The 23,297-nt window shown below is 33.8% G+C and overlaps 1 protein-coding gene across 1 annotated transcript; it reads left to right on the plus strand.

Annotated features, from left to right (window-relative positions):
- The first annotated feature begins 19,598 nt into the window (after positions 1 to 19,598).
- LOC131642354 (probable protein phosphatase 2C 42) lies at positions 19,599 to 20,080 on the plus strand. The gene has a single exon (XM_058912614.1). It carries the CDS (start codon positions 19,599 to 19,601, stop codon positions 20,067 to 20,069), a length of 471 nt encoding a protein of 156 aa, XP_058768597.1. The 3' UTR covers positions 20,070 to 20,080.
- Positions 20,081 to 23,297: the final 3,217 nt, after the last annotated feature.

Here is a 23,297-nt window from a genome sequence, read left to right on the forward strand (position 1 = left end):
GGCTACGCTGACTGACAAAAGGAACGTTAGAAGCTATTAACGGCAAAGTCAGTAGACGCAGCAAAAGCAAGGCTCGAGGTAGTTGACAAAAGAGTGAAACATTAAATGCAATGTTGTACGGATCACGCAACGCATTAAATGCTCCTAACGGTCATCTTCTCAAACGTCTATATATAGAAGTTCTGATGAGAAGCTGATGACAACACTTTGCGCAAACATACAGAAATGCTGTTCAATTCAAAAGCTCTCAAACTTCATCTTCAACCTCACTTCATTACTGTTGTAATATCTTAGTGAGATTAAGCTTAAACTTAAGAGAAATATCACAGTTGTGATTAACGCTTATTAAGAAGCATTGTAATACTCTTGTAAGAATTTATTTTACATTCATTTGTAAAAGGTTCCTAGAGTGATCAAGTTGTGATCAGAATACTCTAGAAGACTTTAAAGATATCTAAGTGGAAAACCATTGTAATCAAGGTTGATTAGTGGATTAAATCCTCAGGTGAGGTAAATCACTCCAAGGGGGTGGACTGGAGTAGTTTTGTTAATAACGAACCAGGATAAAAATCATTGTGCAAATTGTTTTTATCTTAAGAGTTTTAAAACTACACTTATTCAAACCCCCCCCTTTCTAAGTGTTTTTCTATCCTTCACATAATTCATATAAAATACATTTTCTCAACATTCTTTCATAACTCATCTTAGCGTTGGAGAAATCGAAAAATTACAACACATCTAAAAGTTTACTTAGATGAGACGTATATGGTTATTAACCTAAAATAATTTGTAAGTTGAAGGAGGAATTATCACACACTAACTTGTTGGCTTAATACGAATAAATATCTTAATACCATACTTTGGGTGTTTCAAACATATAATTTAGAATTGATGATCTCATAAGTATGAATCATATAATTAGCATTAGACTTTTAAAGAATGGATCTTCTGGTCCATTTTCCTTTTATGAACATATATTACATAATATTCAATATCAATTTTAATAATATATGTGATACTTATACATGAATTTCTAAAAACTTCGGAAAACAAGATCTTAGTCTAATTAGTAGAGAAAATAATTTCACAAACTTCTAGTTGTGAGTAGAGACATATGCATGATCTTTTAGTCGATGCAATAATTAATGTCATAAAAACTCAACTTCTCAAATTTTTATTTGGAAACACACAAATTTTATTGCATTGAAGAAACTTATGTTTCTTCAAAACTAATACTTGCATCATAATATGTTTGAGATGACCCAACCAATTTTTCCAACAATACACATTTGTAAACTTTTGGTTTACAATAATACATATATGTATTTTAATTATTCTAAATTATTTGAATCAACCATATTATTCTCTAAGAAATAAAACTTCATAAACCATACATACATATTTTTATTTGATTTAGTTGTTATAAATTAAATCTAAATTTATTTCATAATAATATTATTCAGGTCACACACATTTAGCCAAAAGGACTCCATAAAATTCAATTTATTTTATCATAAAAATTAAATAACTTTCATACAAATGTTGAAACCATATTACTAATAATTAAGCGTGATAATCTATAGGGGATGAGTCAAAGTAATAAGATTGTATTTCTGAACTACTATAAGCTATTATTATTATATAATATAAAATTAAAAAATAATATCATTAAAATTATTGCACCAAATGACATTTATTAAGCAATATAAAAACTATCTTAAAATATCAAACACATCTTAATATTTGACAAAAGTTTCTTAATTTAGAAATTTAATAGCAGTAATAAAATATATAACATTGACTAATTGATACATAAATATATTAAGTGATATATTATACATAACAAAATTCCGTCAAGTAAAATATTTTAACATCAAACACATAGACACTGACTCAATCATCAACTAAAAAAAATTACATAGTCAATCCTTTAGTGAAATATATAGATTTATAATCTCAAACATATAAAAAATTATATTCTAACAATTTGAAGAATTTCTAATACAGTCAAATGTTAGAGAAAATATTTAGAATAATATAAATATTTATAAACAATAATTTAAAATAAATATAATCATCTTTCTAGGATGCGTTAAAATTATTAATTTATAAATGAAGATCTAAAAAAATATAACCATCCTTCTAAGATTGTTTAAATTTATTTGTTATAAACAATGATCTAAAAATATAACCAATAATTATTTTATGAGCATATTAGAAATTTTAGATTGATATGACAAAAAATATTTATGAAATCCTTCAGAGGTATTCAATATTACTCTTTCAATCTTTTTCAAATTGGATAAAATTATTGATGCAACCACTTTGCTAATTTTTAACATAAATGATGTAATTCCTCTTAGATTCATTAAGGGTCCGTTTGGTTGGGGGGTTTCGGAGGGGAGGGGAGGGGAGGGGAGGGAATATTTCAAGTTAAGTGTGTTTGGTTCAATTTTTTATGAGGGGAGGGGAGGGGATTGGAGGTAATCAGATTCCCTCCTGAAGCAACTTTTCGTTCCCCCAAATCGGAAGGATTTGGAGGGGAGGGGAGGAAGATGAGTTATGATAAAATCTATTTTTTCTATATTGACAAAATTACCCTCACTTTTTAATTAAAATCTTAAATTATTTTTAATATATATTATATGTTAATTTTTATCGTCTTATTAGAATTCCTCCATTTTTTTACGGTAACTCCATTATTTTATATTAATATAGTAACTCAACTTTCTTCATGTTTTATTATATTCATTTTGATTTATTATTTTGTAAGAACTTAATTGTTTTATAAGTTATTGTGTTGTATTACATATTTATATATAATATAATTGTAGTATATGAGCTATATATATATATAGGGTCATGCTAACATGTGCCCTTAAGGCACATGTTAGGAGCTAAATGTGGAAATTTTTACTTAAAAATTGTGCATTGTTTTCATAAAAAGTTTATAATTAATGTGTTTATTACGTTTTCCAATACAAATTTACTATATTTAGGTTTCTTAACATGTGCCCTTAGGGCACATGTTAGCTTTATCCATATATATATATATATATATATATATATATATATATATATATATATATATATATATATATATATATATATATATATAATCTAAAATTTAATTTTATAAATATTTTATGGAATTAGATGGATCATCAAGATGATAAAATAATTCATCTGATCATGGATCATATGATTATTGTATGGAATTTATCAATATTTTATTTACGCTTGAATATATTTTAAAGTATTTGAAATATTAAATATTTTGTGTGTTGATTATCTATATTGTTTATGAATTGACAAAAAAAATTAAGAACATCACATTATTTTTATTTGATTTAGCATGCGTGTTATATTTTTATTTGATTTAGCATGCGTGTTATACTATTTTAAGGGTTAAAAGGTAAATTAGTTTTAAAATCCCTCCCCTCCCCTCCTGAACCAAACATATTTTTAATTAAAAATTCTCCCTCCCCTTCCCTCCCCCTCGTTTGAACCAAACATACTTTTAATTAAAATACCTCCCCTCCCCTCCCCTCCCTTCCCCCCTTTATTAAATTTCCTCCCCTCCCCTCCCCTCCGTTGAACCAAACAGACCCTAATATTACATATGCAATCCTTTTGGGATTCGTTAATATTATAAATGCAATCATTTTGAGATTCGTTAATATTATAGATGGAATCCTTCTGAGATTGTTAATATTATCCTTGAGAGATGCTTTATAAGTTCTTCAAGAACTATATACTATTATTTTGCTATCCTTCAGGGATACTTGATAAGTTCTTCAGAAACTATATAATAATTATTATTTTTCTCTTTATGGATGCGTGATAAGTTCTTCAGGAATTATATAATAAATTATTGTTTTTCTATCCTTCAGGAATGCTTGATAAGTTCTTCAAGAACTATATAAAAATTGTTATTTTGCTATCCTTCGGGGATACTTGATAAATTTTTCTGAAACTATATGATTAAATTATTATTCTGCTTTCCTTCAAAGATGTGTGATATATTTTTCAGGAACTATATAATAAACTCAATATTATCCTTTGATAAATTATTCAGGAACTATATAACAAACTAATTATTTTGTAATCTTTCTGAAATTATTTGATAATTTAATAAGATATAATATTAAAATTCAAGACGGGTAATTAACTACCTATATAAGAATGATAGATACATATAAACTTCTCACATTAGCTTTTTGTTGAAAAAAATTTACCTTTACAAATGTCCAAAAAAGTAATTAACTAATACAAAGAAAATCTTTCTCGTTCGAATACTTGTCTCTATCATTGGGTTGCCACCTCATCAATTTTATTTTCAAATTCAAAATTTTTTCCAGCTTCCATTTGTTTCAAATATCACTCTATTATACTTAAATTTCAACTTCTCTCATCTTCTAAAATTTTCCAAAATACAAAAAGAATACTGTTTAAATATAAACAGTGATTCAAAAATAAAAATATATAATAAAGTTTTTTAAATTTGTTTATTAAATTTTAGCTATTAAATTATTAGTAATTAATATAATGATTAGATAACCTCTTAAATATTTAAAATAATGAAATTGTCTTTTACTAATACTAATTCATTATCCTTCCACAAAATCTATAAATTTTACAATATAAATATATATATTTATAGTAAAGTGAAAGAGAAACTCCAATATACAAAAAAATAATGATAATTGTAATTTTTATTTTTACTATTATGAAACAACAATAACGGATATGAGAATAAAAACTCACTATATGAAAATTTCATATCTGATAAACTTAATCTGTCATTTCAAAAATAAAATATATGACAAAGTTTTTTCATATATTTATTAACTTTTAAATATTATGTTATTAAGAATTAATATAATAGATAATCTGAAAAATATTCAAAATCATGAAATTGTGTTTTACTAATTCTAATTCATCATACTTCCATAAAATCTATAAATATTGTAATATAAATATTCATAATAAAATATGAGAAGAAAATACAATATAAAAAATATACGATCATTTCTACTTTTATTTTTATTAGTTTAAATAATAAGAAAACATCTACAATATAAGAAACAACACTACAAAAAATAAGCTCTGTAGCGACGTGATTCCCATACCACAAAATGGAATATCACGTCACAATACAAAATTAGCGACGTGGACATATATGTCACTTGGGAGAGCGTGGCAACTTGGTTGTGTCATGATTCTCACGTTACTAAATAGTGACATGGAAATCACGTCGCAACATGATGCACAGACACCAACACACTTTTTCTGTTGGAACAGACAGCGCCAAGAAAAAGCAGAAAGGCACAGAACACGAAGAAGTTTTGTGACGTGGTAAACATGATACAAGTTAGCGACGTGGTAATCATTTCACAAACTTTCTGATTAATTTAAGATAGTAGCGACGTGATACACATGTCACAAATTAGTGACATGTATAACACGGCAGAAACGTTAATTTTTTTTAAAAAAAATATTACTATTATTATAAAAAAGGTTTTATTATTAATATTTTTTATTCAAAATTAATAAATGTTAATAAAAATATTTATTTAATTGAATTAATAATAAACAAAATTCTATAATATAATAAACAAAATACTAAAATATATTGAATTTATAATATAATAAACAAAATGTTACATAAAATTAAATTATCCTACATAATTTCAAATTTAAATAAAAATAAAATTAATCCTAAGGGTCATCTGGATCGGGAAAATCCTCAAGGTTCATATCTTCATCATCATTCTCTCGCTCATTTCCAACTACTCCTACGTTTCCATCAAACGGTTGACTACCACTTCTTTGTTGGAATTGCATAAATAATCGTATTTGCTGCTCCATCCCTACTCGCTTCTTCGCCATTGCCTCTATTTGTTCTTGTTGCCCCCCCCCCATTTGCGCTTTTAGCGCCGCCTCATGTTGCGATTGCTCATCCATTTGGGCTTTTAGCGCCGCCTCACGTTGCGCTGACTCACGTCTCGCCTCAGTTAGGGCCAATTGTCTTAGTGTTTCCATTACTTGCGGTGACAATTGTGTTGGACGTGACGATCCTTCTCCATCTCTAACTCTTTGAAATAAAGTTCTATCCCCACTTCTCAAGCTTCCCGCCAAATTTCCACCACCAAAAAAACATCCATTAGGCCCTTTTCCGCCAACGACTTCATTCCAAACATAAAAATAAACATCTGGATGAAGCGACTCTCCTTCTCTAGGAGTATATTTGGGATTATTAACCAAAAATTTTACAAGTAATGTTTGATAATCCTCCTACACAAAAAAAAATTAAGTATTTAACTTAATTAAAATATATTAAATAATAAACTGAAAATTAGTTGTCATGTGACTTTTATGCCACAACATCAGATTTGCCCATGAAAATCACGCCGCAACTTTTATAGTTGCCACGTGAAAATCACGCCAAAACTTTTTTAGTTTCCACGTGAAAATCACATCACAAAATTGCCATTAAATATAAAAAAAATATTATAAAAGTTGAATAACTTACCAAAGCTTTTCATGTACGCTCATCAACATAATCATCCAATTGTTTTGTCCGAGTTTCCTTAACCAGCTCGACCATCAGTGGTTGTCTCCCTAACCTCTTAGCCTAAATTATAAAATTAACTTTAATTAAAAACAAATAATTAATCAAAACATAACTTTAAAAAGTGGTAATAATTACCATGCGTCGATAATGTTTGTAAGTGCTTATACTTCCAACTGAATTAAGGTGACCCCCTTTTTCAGATGCCCTCTTTTTTTTTTGGCATTTTCAGATTTAGCCTTAAATTCGTCTGATTTTCAATGCGCAAGAAGTTTCTCAAAAACTTCTTGGCCCATCCACTCGGGACGACTACCATCACGTTCCCAACGCTTTCTAATACGTCGTAACGTGTCAGAAAGTCTTTTTGATGTTCTGCTATAATAATTTTTTTAACAAGTCTCTCGCTGATTTTATCCCAAGTACACTTTTCCTAATGACATTTAAATAAACTGTTAGAAAACTGTAGTAAAAAAGTTTAAATAAACAATGACTCAAAAAATTAATTAATTATACCTTAAAAAAATTAATCCAAGCCTCTTTATTTGAAACGTCTCTAAAAGACGTCCAAGCTTCTTTATACATTTGTTGAATCACATAGTACACACACTTGGCAGCAGTTCGACTCGGTCCAAAACTAAAAAACAATAATTTTAATTAGCATGCATTAAATACAAATTTATATTTAAAAAAGAAATGTAAACTTAATTAAAATTTAATATATAAGATACTTACGAACTTCCTGCGGGCCAAATGTAATATTTGCCATCAATGATATGAATCTCTCTTGAATCATCCTCCCCCTGAGTATCATCACCATCAGACTGATCATCATCTCCATACGCATTATCATCCCCATTTGGCTCCACATGATCATCCTCACGTGTAGGTATATGTGTGGTAGGTGAGGTGTGTGACCCTCTAGTCTGCTGAAAGGATGGGGGCACCTGTGTGGTATGCGAGGTGTGTGACCCCCCAGTCTGCTGAAAGGATGGGGGAACCTGTGTGGGAAGTGAAGTGCGGGATCCCAAGTCGGTTGGAAGCTTGGGGACCTGTGTGGGATGTGGAGTGTGGGATCCCCAAGTCGGCTGGAAGCCTGGGGGCATATGTGTCGGATGTGGGGTGTGGGATCTCCTAGTCTGCTGGAAGCCTGGGGGCACATGTGTGGTAGGTGGAAAGCTAGATCTTGCACTATGCTGGTATGATGAATAACTAGGTCCTCCAGTCTGGGGAAACGGATAGCTAGGTTCCGTAGGTGGGAAAATAAAAGATGGTGCCCCAGAAATAGGATACTCCTGATAGGAGAGTAATGAAGTAAGAGGTTGAGTGCTGGCCATGGACATGTGATCTAACTGACTATGTGGGGGAGGACATACTACTGACCGAGGTAACCGGAATACTACTATCCTTGGGCGTCGGGTCTTTTAACCCTTAACCTTCTTAGATCGGGTTGGCATATTACCTATTTATTGAGAATACACAATTAATCAAATATATACATTTACACAAATATATTCAAACATGTTTCTCATATATATTCATTAACACATTCAATAGATGGTTCATTGAGTAAAATTACAAAAAAACACATTCTCATCCAAATATATTTATTATTCTAAATCTACATGCTCTTCATCCATATCATTATCATCATCTAATGTGATATTATCCTCAGACCCAACGTAGTTGATCAAGACATGGACATGTGCGGATTGCATTTCTTATTGGGTCAACCAATGAATACCTTTCTTTCCAGATGGACGACCTGGAAGCCCAAAGACTGACATGGTGAATTGAATTCTTTCATTTACATTTACAGGATTTCTTATGATTCTTTGAGTTAACATCAAGAATCCATCATGGACTTCATGAATTTGATTACGATTAACAGCTTCACTTTGAATTTGATATCTTGGACTCTCATAGAACTTACATTCCTCCAACAATCCATCATTAGTACCAAACTCATTATCATAAACAACATGCAACCATTAATGCTACAGTCAATTTTTCTTACACTTAAACCTAAATTCGACACCAACTTCTTTGCATCATTAAAACTTGTAGGAAAGTTGTATTTCATAGGAGTCGAGTCCAACATCATTTTTGTGAAGAATTCTAAACACTGATTAGGAACATTCTAATTTGACTTGGCAACCAATAATCTCACACACATTGATAATTTTGAGTCTGACGACCCCTCAAACAACAGTATATTCATCTCATTCAACAACTGATAAAATCTCTGCGCTTTCTCATTCGGCAACTCTTCCCCATCAAAATCTTCGGGTTAATCATAGGTCACATTCACACCAAAAGCATCATCATAGGCAACTCTTTCATAGTCGGTCTACTACTTGAAGCATGTGAATTGCTAGTCTCTGGCACGTTCATCGGTAGTTTTTCACCATTAGACGTCCAAACCCAATAATTATTAATGAAACCCCTTCTATGTAAATGTCGTGTTACTTCCTCTGGATCACTAATTATACGTCTACATTCACATTTAAGACAAGGACACCTAACCCCCCCCTCTGCTTCGACAATATTCCTGAACAAATGCCCACCTGATAAACCCATCAACCCCTTCTATGAAATTTGGTTTAAGTGCATGTCTTCCTAGTTCCAATCTATCGTACATCCAACTACGATAGTACAGATAATATTACATACTGCATATTTGTACAATCATACAATTTCATATGAGTAAATTTTTAACTATTTAATATATGCTCAACTAATACATTTTATACTGTTACAATATATACTACAAATAATAAAATATTTTTTTAAATACAAATAATACATATAATAATATTATGTGTTTGTTTTAAATACATATTTAATAACATAGTTTTAATACATAACTATTATTTTCTATTTTTTTAAGTTTTATTCTAATATAATAAAAATATATATTAATACAAAATTTAACAATCTACATTATTAGTCTACATTATATGCTTCAAATAATAAAATATTTTTAAATACAAATATTATAATTAACACATATAATAATATTACGTGTTCGTTTTAAATTCATTTAATAGAATATTTTTATTACATAACTATTATTTTTGTATTAAAAAACAATTAATAAAAATCTAACAGATAATACTATGATATTCTATTTTTCTACCAAAATTTTCTTTTTACTTTTTAAACATCATAACATACTAAATTATAAATATTACATTTTCTTTTTTATCTATCTATCTATATATATATATATATATATATATATATATATATATATATATATATATATATATATATATACATATATATATATATATATATATATATATATATATATATTATAAATGTTGTTTATCATTAAATTTTTTCTTACCATTTAAACATATTAAATATTTTATTTTCCATTAATAAATAGATATCCTGTTTTAAAACATAATAATATAATATAAATTTCGTTTTACCTAATAAAAATTTAAATTTTCAGTCTTAAACTAATATTCTGTTTTAAAAAAATTAATATAATTTAATATATATTACATATTCTATGATTTCTGTTTTACCTAAAAATAAATTTTAAAAAACAAAATACATAATGTAACACCCCACACATATATATCTAGAATAATATGCATAAAGTATTAAATATGGTTCATAAGACAACAATCACATAAAGGTTGAAGCGGAAATAGAAGTACACAAATACATAAGCCGAATGTATCATGGCCAAAATATAAGTACATCATAGGAATACATGTCCAAAACACAATATCTAGTAAGCACGATAAAGAACTAAGAGAAACATCCAAGCATCGCCAAAGGATCTACTCCATCTTTCCCTTACCACGATCATGCCTCGAACCACCTGAAAAAAAATATAATTGGAATGGGATGAGATTACTAAATCTCAATGAGTCCGCCTATCCTATTAGTTCACTCGAATCCAAGGGGAACGTACAAAATGAACGAATCCACCATTGATTCGGGGTTATTCTCACTTCTGGTACAAATACGGAGTAAACAATCAATTCATCCGCCATTGGATGAATAATGCAAATATACAATTGTATAAGCAATCAAGTATGCAAAACCCGCATCCATATACGGGGAATCCAGAAGTACGTTAATACCACTACTAAGTTACTAACACACCCTCGGTGGGTTCACCCATGCCTATTTGTCAAGAGACTTACACAAGCACCCTGCAAGAGTGATTAAATGTGTTCGCGTATAGCCTACATGGCTGCGAGATGACCTTGCCTAAGAGGCAACACCGTCCCATTAACCATTTGTACGCACGTGGTGTTAACGGCAAGTGCAACACGCCGTCTCGACGCATGAGCCCATCCGGGTAGGAACCTAATGATATGGCCTACTTGGCATCACAAGAGATGGTTTACCTGTTATGCGTAAGCTTACTTAGCCGCATAACGCCATCATACCGAGCACGCGAGTGTGTACACAACAAGTGAGTAAAATGCCTCCAGACCCTCACAAGCACACTGCAACGGTAGTTCAGGTATGTGCCTCTGGGATCCTTGATCAGGGCAGTCCCACGGACAATTCAAGGACCCACGGTCCGAATCGTAACTTAGTACCTGGTCTACTTCGATTCAGCACACACACATATCAAGCTCCCAAACACGCAAGCACACAATCCCAATTGTTTAACTGAAACAACGGGCATTAATAGAACATTCATATATCATCACAATATGGTATCCATATTTCAGCGTAACATAGCAGTTAAGAATGATGAAGTTAATTCAGTCTAACTATACATAATTCACATGTAATCAGTGTCGCACTTAACTGAAGGTGCGTCAGATATATCGAAAAATATTATTTCGACACCAAGGCTAATTTTCCTAGATAGTACACTTTATTAGCTTTCTAACGGTATATGGTACGCGTCAAACGGGTACACGAAAAGGGAGTTACGAATTTTCAAAGGTTGCTGATTTTTCCTTTCCCACTCAGTGTAACCGGTTACACCAGAACCCGTAACCGGTTACGGACATGCAAAATGCCCAGATTTCCCAGTTTTCAACAGTGTAACCGGTTACACCAAAACCCGTAACCGGTTACACTGTACCAGACCATTTTTTCTGCATTTTTTGGATTCTATGACAGTCCCAAAATGCTTCTAAGTTTGTTCCCTGCATTACTATCAAAATCCCAACGAATTTAAGACATGTAAATACATCTAGGAACATCAGCATGCAAGGATTATATCACGACAAACATAGTTAGCATCATTGATTCATAATTTACTCACAATCTCTAAACCCCCAATTACATCCCCACATGCAAAACCCCATAGTTACTAACTAGGGACTCACCTTAGAGATTAAGAAGATGATGATAAAGCTGAAAGCAATTAGTGAGCTTTGGACCAAAGCTTGGACAGAATCTGCTGCATGCAAGTAGTGAGCTTTGGACCAAGTTTGGAACTTTCTCCTCTTCCTCTCCCTTTCCACGTTTTCCTTCTTCTTGTACTACTAAATTCTGGTTTTTGTTCTAAGGTTAGAGATATGAGAAAGCCAAACAAGTCTCGATTCTTATTTAAGTGGGGAAATGTCCAATTCGCCCTCATTCTTACTAATTAGCATGATTTTATATGATGAACCTATTTGCAAGAGTGTGTATCATACTTGTCCATTACTCATATCAATTTAATTTAGAATTGGTAATTGGACAATTATAATACTGGGTATTACATTCTCCCCCCTTAAATAGAATTCGTCCTCGAATTCAAAAACTTACCAAAACAAGTGAGGATAGGATTCCCGCATCTCTGACTCAAGCTCCCACGTAGCTTCCTTAGGACGCGTCTCATCCCACATCACTTTTACGATAGGTATCTCCTTACTCCGTAAAGACTTGCTAGCACGCTCCAAAATACGGTAAGGTTGAGGATCATAGGAAAGATCTAGTTCTACTTCAACAGAATCTAGAAGGATAGGATGAAAAGTAATGGGCACAAACTTTCAGAGCTGAGATACGTGGAATACGTCATGTAGCCCGGATAGTAAAGGTGGTAATGCCAGCTGATAAGCCATTTCGCCTATCCGGCTCATAATCTGATATGGTCCCACATACCTCGGACTGAGCTTACGCGTTTTGAATGGTCCTCCCAACCTCAATCTTGGAGTGACCTTCAAACACACATGATCACCAACTTCAAATTCTAAAGGTCTCCTTCGTTTGTCCGCATAATTCTTTTGTCGGTCTTGGGCTTTCTTGAGATTATTCTGGATCATCTTGACTTTCTCGGTAGTTTCTTGTATAATCTCCGGTCCAAGAATACTCTTCTCCCCTACTTCGGCCCAACATAGCGGTGATCGACATTTTCTCCCATATAAAGCCTCATAGGGAGCCATACCCAAACTGGCATGGTAACTGTTATTATATGCGAACTCTACCAACGGAAAATGATCCTTTCAACTCCCACCTTCTTCTAGAATGCAAGCTCTCAACATATCTTCTATCGTCTGGATTGTCCTCTCCGTCTGCCCATCGGTTTGAGGATGGTTAGACGTACTCATATCTAGTCTAGTCCCCAATTCCTTATGAAACATCTTCCAAAATCTCGAAGTGAACTTTGGATCACGATCGGACACTATACTAGATGGCACGCCATGCAACCGTACAATCTCTGCTATGAAAAGCCTCGCGAGATGAATCACCTTGTGAGTTGTCTTTACAGGTAGAAAGTGGGCAGACTTGGTCAGCCTATCCACTATCACCCATATAGAATCATACCCGCCTCGAGTACGAGGTAATCCTACAATGAAATCCATAGAGATAGAATCCCATTTCCACATCGGTATTCCCAGAGGTTGCAACATTCCTCCTGGCCTCTGATGTTCAACCTTAACTTGTTGGCAAACGGAACATTGTGATACATACTCTGCAATCTCCTTCTTCATTCCTGGCCACCAAAAGTCTTTCTTCAAGTCTTGATACATTTTGGTCGATCCAGGGTGAATAGAAAATCTACTCTTGTATGCTTCATCCAGAATCAAACGCTTCAACTTAGAATCGTTCAGTATGCACATTCTCTGCTTAAACAAGATTACTCCATCAAGTGTTCTTACGAAATCAAAGATGCTTATGCTCGCTTGCAATTGTTCATCATGCTCTTGTGATATCCGAATTCTTTCTCGCAGTTCATTCTGGATGCTCAAGTTACTAATCAACACACCATTGGGCGTCCATTCAAACTGGAGGTTAAGATTTCGAAACTTCTCCAATAATCCATACTCTAACATCATCAACTCCGCGACTCGAAATTCCTTCCTACTTAAGGCATCTGCCACTTTGTTAGCCTTTCCTGGATGATACTTCAATTCAAAGTCATAATCTTTAAGATACTCCATCCATCTCCTTTGTCGCATATTCAACTCCTTCTGGTCGAAGAGGTATCTCAAGCTTTTATGATCACTGAACATCTCAAAGTGAACGCCATACAGGTAATGTCGCCACACTTTGAGTGCAAAAACTATTGCAGCAAGCTCAAGATTGTGGGTCGGGTAATTCTCTTCATGAGATCTCAACTGTCGAGATGCGTACGCTACCACCTGACCATCTTGCATCAACACTCCTCCTAAACCTTTCTTAGAAGCGTCGCAGAACACTTCATAGGATCGGTTTAGATCCGGAATCACTAACACAGGTGCAGTAGTCAACTTCTTCTTAAGTTTCTGAAAACTCTGCTCACACTCGGAATTCCATTCAAAAGTAACCTCCTTCCGTGTAAGCTTTGTCAACGGTAAGGCTAACTTAGCAAACCCCACAATAAATCTCCGGTAATAACCCACCAAACCTAGAAAACTTCTAACTTCAGTCACACTCTTCGGTCGATCCCAATTCACCACCGCTTCTACTTTAGAAGGATCCACTGCCACGCCTCCTCCTGAGATGACGTGACCGAGGAAACTTACTTCGGATAGCCAAAATTCACACTTACTGAACTTGGCATACAATTACTTCTCTCGAAGTATAGACAACACAATCTGCAAATGCTCTTCATGATCTTCGGGAGTACGAGAATACACCAGAATGTCATCAATGAAGATTACTAAAAACTGGTCCAGATATGGTTGAAAGATTCGATTCATGTAATCCATGAAAACTGTCGGAGCATTAGTCACACCAAACGGCATAACTAAAAACTCGTAGCGACCATATCGGGTCCTGAATGCAGTCTTAGGTACATCTGAGCTCTTCACTCGGATTTGATGGTACCCCGACCTAAGATCAATCTTCGAGAACACAATGGCTCCTTTCAACTGATCTAGGAGGTCATCAATCCGTGGTAAAGGATATTTGTTCTTTATGGTAACTTTATTCAGCTGACGGTAATCAATGCACAGGCGCATACTTCCGTCTTTCTTCTTTACCAAAAGAACATGAGCTCTCCATGGAGAAACACTGGGCTGAATAAAATTCTTAGCAAGAAGCTCTTCTAATTGGCTCTTCAGCTCTCTGAGTTCAATAGGAGATATCCTATAAGGAGTGATGGAAACTGGGGCCGTTCCAAGAACAAGATCAATTGAGAATTCCGCTTCCCTTTCCGGAGGAAGAGAAGTGATATCCTGAGGAAACACATCAGAAAATTCGCACACCACCGGAATCTCAGACAATTCAACTCTCGCCGAAGGTTCCTTGGAAAGAACTAAAAGAAAGGATCTTCCTTGAGAATAGAGATAATTAATCGCGCTGATCGTACCTTCTATCAACTTGGTAATTGCATCATCAAAAGAAGTCTCTTCTGCAGGAATGAATATGGCCTTCTCCTTGCAACCAATATACACCGAATTAAGAGACAACCAATCCATCCCTAGAATAACATCAAGCCTCTTGAGGGGTAAGCAAATTAGATCAATTGGATAGTCACGACCGTTAAAAGACACCGAACAGTCTTTATAAATTAGTCGTGCTTCCACGGTATCATCTGTCGCCGAAGAAATAATCATGAGATCAGGTAATGGAATAACCTCCAAACCAAGTCGGTAAACACACTCGGTAGAGACAAAAGAATGAGTGGCTCCACAATCAACTAAAACACATAAAGGTTGATTGTTAACATAACACGTACCCGCAATGAGATTGTTGTTTCCCTTGGCCTTTCTTGCATCTAGGGTGTACACACGACCTGCAGTCTTTTCAGGAGCTCTCTTCTTCGGGCAGCTTCTTATTACGTGATCTTGCTCGCCACACTCATAACATCTAACAGAAGAAGTCTCATAATTTCCAGTGTGCTTCCTACCACACTTGCGACAATAGGGCGGTTGAGCTGATTGGTCACCATAAACCTGCTTCTTCTTTGATGGAGGATTACGGGGCCTCAAGTGTTGAGTAGATCTTCCTTGTTCCCTAAAATTAGTCCTGTTCTGGTTCCTCTCTTCTTGAACCCTCTTCAAACTGTTTTCAGCAACATAGCATTGCCTCAAACATTCAGCATAAGTAGTGAACTCTCTTTGGGAAACACTATGAGCAATGTCGGCCCTTAAACCCATCATGAACTAGTCAATCTTCCATAGTTCATCTGGAGTATAAACAGCTTATCGGGAGTAATCAGCCAAGTCTTCGAACTTCTCTGCATATTCTGAAACAGACATGTCGCCTTGCTTGAAGTTCTGGAATTCTCGCTCCTTATGAGTCCTCAGACTATTAGGGAAATACTTCTCCAAGAATGCTACCTTGAGGTGTTGCCAATCCTTAGGAATCTCTTGTGTGGTGAAATAAGTAGATGCAGTGTTCCACCACCTAAGAGCCGGTCCCTTCATCTTCTGAGTAGCAAAGATCACCTTTTCTTCTTCAGTACACTGAATAACTTGGAACACCCTTTCCATACCAGCTAACCAATCATGAGCCAAAAGAGAATCAAGTCCACCAACAAACTCTGGAGGATCCATCCTGAAGAAGGCACGAAAGTCTGGTCCAGCTGCAGCTTGAGGAACGGGAACTTGAGTAGGAGGTTGTTGTCCCTGCATGCCTTGCATCATTTGAGCCATCATCTGATTTTGCTGCATCATCTGCTGCCAAGGCACGCCTGCACCTCCGGTTTCTTGCTCGGGCTCCACATTCCTAGTTCTGGGCCTTCCGGGACCTCTGCGTTGCTCAGCCATCTCCCTGTGTGTCCTACGCATGGAATCAAGTTGATCAGGCTCAATGCCATAAATAAGACATAAGGAATCATGCTGATTATACACATATGAGGCAGAATTGTACTGCATTATGATGCGTCTGAGCAAAACTGAAGATCGACCTGCTCTGATACCAACTGTAACACCCCACACATATATATCTAGAATAATATGCATAAAGTATTAAATATGGTTCATAAGACAACAATCACATAAAGGTTTCAGCGGAAATAGAAGTACACAAATACATAAGCCGAATGTATCATGGCCAAAATATAAGTACATCATAGGAATACATGTCCAAAACACAATATCTAGTAAGCACGATAAAGAACTAAGAGAAACATCCAAGCATCGCCAAAGGATCTAGTCCATCTTTCCCTTACCACGATCATGCCTCGAACCACCTGAAAAAAATATAATTGGAATGGGATGAGATTACTAAATCTCAGTGAGTCCGCCTATCCTATTAGTTCACTCGGATCTAAGGGGAACGTACAAAATGAACGAATCCACCATTGATTCGGGGTTATTCTCACTTCCGGTACAAATACGGAATAACAATCAATTCATCTGCCATTGGATGAATAATGCAAATATACAATTGTATAAGCAATCAAGTATGCAAAACCCGCATCCATATACGGGGAATCCAGAAGTACGTTAATACCACTACTAAGTTACTAACACACCCTCGGTGGGTTCACCCATGCCTATTTGTCAAGAGACTTACACAAGCACCCTGCAAGAGTGATTAAATGTGTTCGCGTATAGCCTACATGGCTGCGAGATGACCTTGCCTAAGAGGCGACACCGTCCCATTAACCATCTGTACGCACGTGGTGTTAACGGCAAGTGCAACACGCCGTCTCGACGCATGAGCCCATCCGGGTAGGAACCTAGTGATATGGCCTACTTGGCATCACTAGAGATGGTTTACCTGTTATGCGTAAGCTTACTTAGCCGTATAACGTCATCATACCGAGCACGCGAGTGTGTACACAGCAAGTGAGTAAAATGCCTCCAGACCCTTACAAGCACACTGCAACGGTAGTTCAGGTATGTGCCTCTGGGATCCTTGATCAGGGTAGTCCCACAGACAATTCAAGGACCCACGGTCCGAATCGTAACTTAGTACCTGGTCTACTTCGATTCAGCACACACACATATCAAGCGCCTAAACACGCAAGCACACAATCCCAATTGTTTAACCGAAACAACGGGCATTAATAGAACATTCATATATCATCACAATATGGTATCCATATTTCAGCGTAACATAGCAGTTAAGAATGATGAAGTTAATTCAGTCTAACTATACATAATTCACATGTAATCAGTGTCGCACTTAACTGAAGGTGCGTCAGATATATCGAAAAATATTATTTCGACACCAAGGCTAATTTTCCTAGATAGTACACTTTATTAGCTTTCTAACGGTATATGGTACGCGTCAAACGGGTACACGAAAAGGGAGTTACGAATTTTCAAAGGTTGCTGATTTTTCCTTTCCCACTCAGTGTAACCGGTTACACCAGAACCCGTAACCGGTTACGGACACCCAAAATGCCCAGATTTCCCAGTTTTCAACAGCGTAACCGGGTACACCAAAACCCGTAACCGGTTACACTGTACCAGAACCATTTTTTCTGCATTTTTTGGATTCTATGACAGTCCCAAAATGCTTCTAAGTTTGTTCCCTGCATTACTATCAAAATCTCAACGAATTTAAGACATGTAAATACATCTAGGAACATTAGCATGCAAGGATTATATCACGACAAACATAGTTAGCATCATTGATTCATAATTTACTCACAATCCCTAAACCCCCAATTACATCCCCACATGCAAAACCCCATGGTTACTAACTAGGGACTCACCTTAGAGATTAAGAAGATGATGATAAAGCTGAAAGCAAGATGAAGGTTATGGTAGGATCAAAGCTTGGACAGAATCTGCTGCATGCAAATAGTGAGCTTTGGACCAAGTTTGGAACTTTCTCCTCTTCCTCTCCCTTTCCACGTTTTCCTTCTTCTTCTACTACTACTAAATTCTGGTTTTTGTTCTAAGGTTAGAGATATGAGAAAGCGAAACAAGTCTCAATTCTTATTTAAGTGGGGAAATGTCCAATTTGCCCTCATTCTTACTAATTAGCATGATTCTATATGATGAAACTATTAGCAAGAGTGTGTATCATACTTGTCCATTACTCATATCAATTTAATTTAGAATGGTAATTGGACAATTATAATACCGGGTATTACACATAATATATATTCTGTTTTAAAAAAATAATCAATTTTAAATATTATGTTTTAAAAAAATAATCTATTTTAAATATAATATACATATTCAGTTTAAAATAATATTATGTTTGAAAATAATAATAATATAATATAAATTATATTAAGTAACATTAACTATTTTAAAAAATAAATTCTCGATTTACCTAATAACTTATATTCTGTTTAAAAGTAGGGTTAATAGCTATTTATCCCCCTGCCATATAGGCGAGATTTGATTTTCCCCCTCTTAAAAAAAATAATTTGTGATTCCCCCCTTGAGAAACCTAGATTCCAAATTGCATGCCCCCTCATGCTCTTCATACTTGGCCTGCCAAGTGGCTTTTTTAATTTTTTTTAAATCTACGTCATTTATTTCATTTTTTTATATATTATTTTTTTTATTACGTTTTTTATAATTGTTATTTTAATAATTTTTATAAATTATTTTTATAGAGTATTTTATTAGTTTTTAGGAATTGTAACAATTAATATTTGGGCCTAAGCCCTTACTTGATGCATTAGAAGCCCATTTATGGGAGTCTATTTTTAATTCAAATGGATGTGTGTGTGTTTGCTTTATAATGACTCATTTTGTCTTTGAAATAATCGATGTGGGACTCAGCAGCACTAACAAAATACAACAACACTAGCCATAGAAGTATGGTATCTGAAAACAAGCTTTGGTGCAGAAATGAGTCGCAGGGTATTGTGACGGCCGAGACAATTCAGACCGCTTTTCGTTCGACGGAAGAGGGGTTTACTGCTATGGTTACTGATTTATGGAATACGCGGCCTCAAGTTGCGACTACTGGAATGTGTTGTTTGGTTGGAGTGATTTTTCAGCAGACGCTTTTTGTGGCAAATTTAGGAGATTCTCGTGTTGTATTGGGAAAGAAAGTTGGGAATACAGGTGGGGTTGCGGCGATTCAGTTGTCAACGGAACATAATGCGAATCTTGAGGCTGTTAGACATGAACTTAAAGAGTTACATCCTCATGATCCTCAGATTGTTGTTCTCAAGCATGGAGTGTGGAGAGTAAAAGGCATTATTCAGGTAAATTTTATGTTATTGAATCGTTGAATGTGGTGGTCTATTAGACATTTGTTGATTGCTTTAGTTCTATATTGTGTTTTCTGATTTTCTACTAGAAGTGTTGCATGTAAGAAACTTTTGTTTTGTGTTGTGATAATAGGTTGTTGTGTTTTCCCCATTTCATGTTATCTATACTCAATTTGCTCCCTCAGTTATCTTATCTTCTGATATATTGTTGCCAGAAATTCCTTTGAAGTACCTTAGTAAATAAGGAGTTTGTCAAGAAGATTTGTAACACAATAACTTTCTTCTATTTCCTTCTTAGTTGTTTGTTGGTTCAGAAAAGAAAAGTAACTAACGATTCTTGCTGTACTTAATCTCCTCTCTCAAATTTAACCATTTTAAATTGCTAAGTGTTTGTGACTTATAGTTCCATATAACAGATGCAAAGCAGACTTGGGAAGTATAATGAATGATGATTAGTGATAATGTTCAAAATTCAATTTAACATTCCAATGTAATATGTATCAGGCTAAACTTATCATCTGATTGCCGCATAACATTGCTATAAATGTTATTGAGTGTCTTGTCCATAGGCATGTTTACAAATGACAAGTTTAGGCACATGAAATTCATTTGCCTGGTTAAGAGCTGTCTTATTGCCTTTCAAAATCTGATCTTTTTGTATGTTTGATTCACTAAACTGAACATGATACATTAATGTAATCAGCAATACAGAAAAATAAACATGTACATTTTATATTTGGCTGGCTGGCTGTTGTTCATTTCTGCACCAAAGCTTGTTTTCAGATACCATACTTCTATGGCTGGTGTTGTTGTATTTTGTTAGTGCTGCTGAGTCCCACATCGATTATTTCAAAGACAAAACGAGTCTTTATAAAGCAAACACACACACTTCCATTTGAATTAAAAATAGATTCCCATAAATGGGCTTCTAATGCAACAAGTAAGGGCTTTGGCCCAAATATTAAGTTTTACAATTCCTAAAAATTAATAAAATACTCTATAAAAATAATTTATAAAATTTATAAAATTTATTGAAATAACAATTATAAAAAACGTAATAAAAAAATAATATATAAAAAAATGACGTGGATTTAAAAAAAATTAAAAAAGCCACTTGGTAGGCCAAGTATGAAGATTCCATGGCCAAGTCAGCATGAAGGGGGATGCAATTTGGAATCTGGGTTTCTCAAGGGGGGAATCACAAATTTTTTTTTAAGAGGGGGAAAATCAAATCTCGCCTATATGGCAAGGGGTAAATAGCTATTAACCCTTAAAAATATCTATATAATATAAATTATATTAACTAATATTAACTATTATTATTTAGTTTTACCTAATAATAAACTTTACAACATAAAAAACATAATATTTCAAAACAAACTAATATTTGTCAAATTTTAAAACAAATAAATATAATATATAAAAATCAAGCAACAATCCAAATTAAATATCAAAATTAAAATTGCAAAAATACCTCTTCTTCAATCTCCTTTAATCTTCTTTGTCCAATCTTTCTATAAATCTCTTCAATATTCTTCTGCCCTCTTAAAGTGTTGCGATGTGTTATACACGTCACAACGTGAAATTTGTAAATTTAAGTTTCCCTCTTAAATTACTTTGCAGATTTCAGGGAGCGAGGTTTTAATTTTATTTATTGGGATATAGCGACGTGGTTATCAAGACACCAATCAACAAAGTTAAAATCACGTCGCAACTTCTCAACGATGAAAACTTTGCCATGTGACAAACATTACGCTAGTTGCGACGTGGTTAGAATTACGCTACAGGCCAACGAATATTTTCATTAATTGCCTTTTTAGAGTCAAGTCAGAACCAAGTCAAGTCGTTATCAGGCTTTTTCTTACACAAACGTTGCGACGTGGAATCCACTACACAACACAATATTTCAAAATTTGAAATAATCCCTCCACCTGATTGTTAGAGTTTTTAAATTAATTTAAGTGTAGCGACGTTTCTTCCATGTTGTAAATATATATTTTTTGAAAAAAACTCTTACTCCCACCATCTTTACGTTATTTTCAATATTTTATTCGTAAACGTGGTAGTGACAGGCCATTCACGTCGCAACTACCATTTTTTAGCCACATGTTTACCACGTCACAAATTCACGTGGGTAGGGACAACATTTCTTGTAGTGCAACAGTGATGAGGAATTAGTAACTCTACGATTATCGATGGATAATATAAATGAGAAATTATCACATGAATATGATAATAAAATAATTTATCTTACAGGTCACTATAAAAAAAATCTATTTTATTTTAATTAATAATTGTCTTTATTTAAGAGACAAATTTCTTATTTTTAAATGTCAAAATTTTCCTTTTTTCTTCTTTTTTCATCTCATGGGTCTTTTTATTTATTATTATCTAATGTGAATAAGTTTATATGATTATTTTTTATTTTATAATTAAATAATTCATTTCAAATTTATATATGATCTAAATATATTTTATATTGTATCAAATGAAATTACTGACACACAAATATGTTACTAGTGGAAAAGAATAAAATAATAAAATAATATTACCTCTGATATTTATGGCTTCAATTTTTTTCCAAGTTTGGTAGAGTTTCATGTTGATAACGTGTTATGAAATTGAATAAAACAATAAAAGTGAGAAAAAAAAAGAGAAGAAGAGAGTATATTCTATTATTCATATTCTGAGTGTGTGAGATTCTGATCCTATTTATAAGACATATGTTATAAATGGAAAATCAACTTGAAATCTCCTAATTGATGGACATCTATAATCATACCATTTATAACAAAAGAAATATTTGTGCCAATTTAATAGACCCAAGAGTAGATGAGTATAATTTTCCTCAAAATATATCTTGTATAAATTTCCTCAAAATATATCTTGTACAATTTTCCTCAAAATATATCTTGTACACCCAATTCCTCAAACAAGGGAGAATTGTTGATGAAAAAAAAGTAAAAACTATTTAATCATAAATATTTATTAATTTAAAATAAATTACTAAAAATACAAGGAAAACCAAAAAATACATATCACTTTAATTGAAGATGGTTTGTGGCATAAAATTCAACCATACTAAGAAATATCATATCATTATTAAGTGCATTAACAATAGGATCAACAGTGTGTTCATTATCCAGTTGAGTTTGGCATAATTTGGGTCCATCACCAGCTACTATAGCATCATAGCTTGCAGTTAGAGGATCCTCATACACTTCAATTTTTGCAGATTTGAATGAACCA

Source organism: Vicia villosa, unplaced genomic scaffold, assembly GCF_029867415.1.
Source record: "Vicia villosa cultivar HV-30 ecotype Madison, WI unplaced genomic scaffold, Vvil1.0 ctg.004857F_1_1, whole genome shotgun sequence".
In the NCBI taxonomy this organism is placed as follows: domain Eukaryota; kingdom Viridiplantae; phylum Streptophyta; class Magnoliopsida; order Fabales; family Fabaceae; genus Vicia; species Vicia villosa.

Excerpts from the sequence above, each read along its gene's own strand:
- LOC131642354 (XM_058912614.1), top strand. The coding sequence starts at position 19,599 with ATGTGGGACTCAGCAGCACTAACAAAATACAACAACACTAGCCATAGA.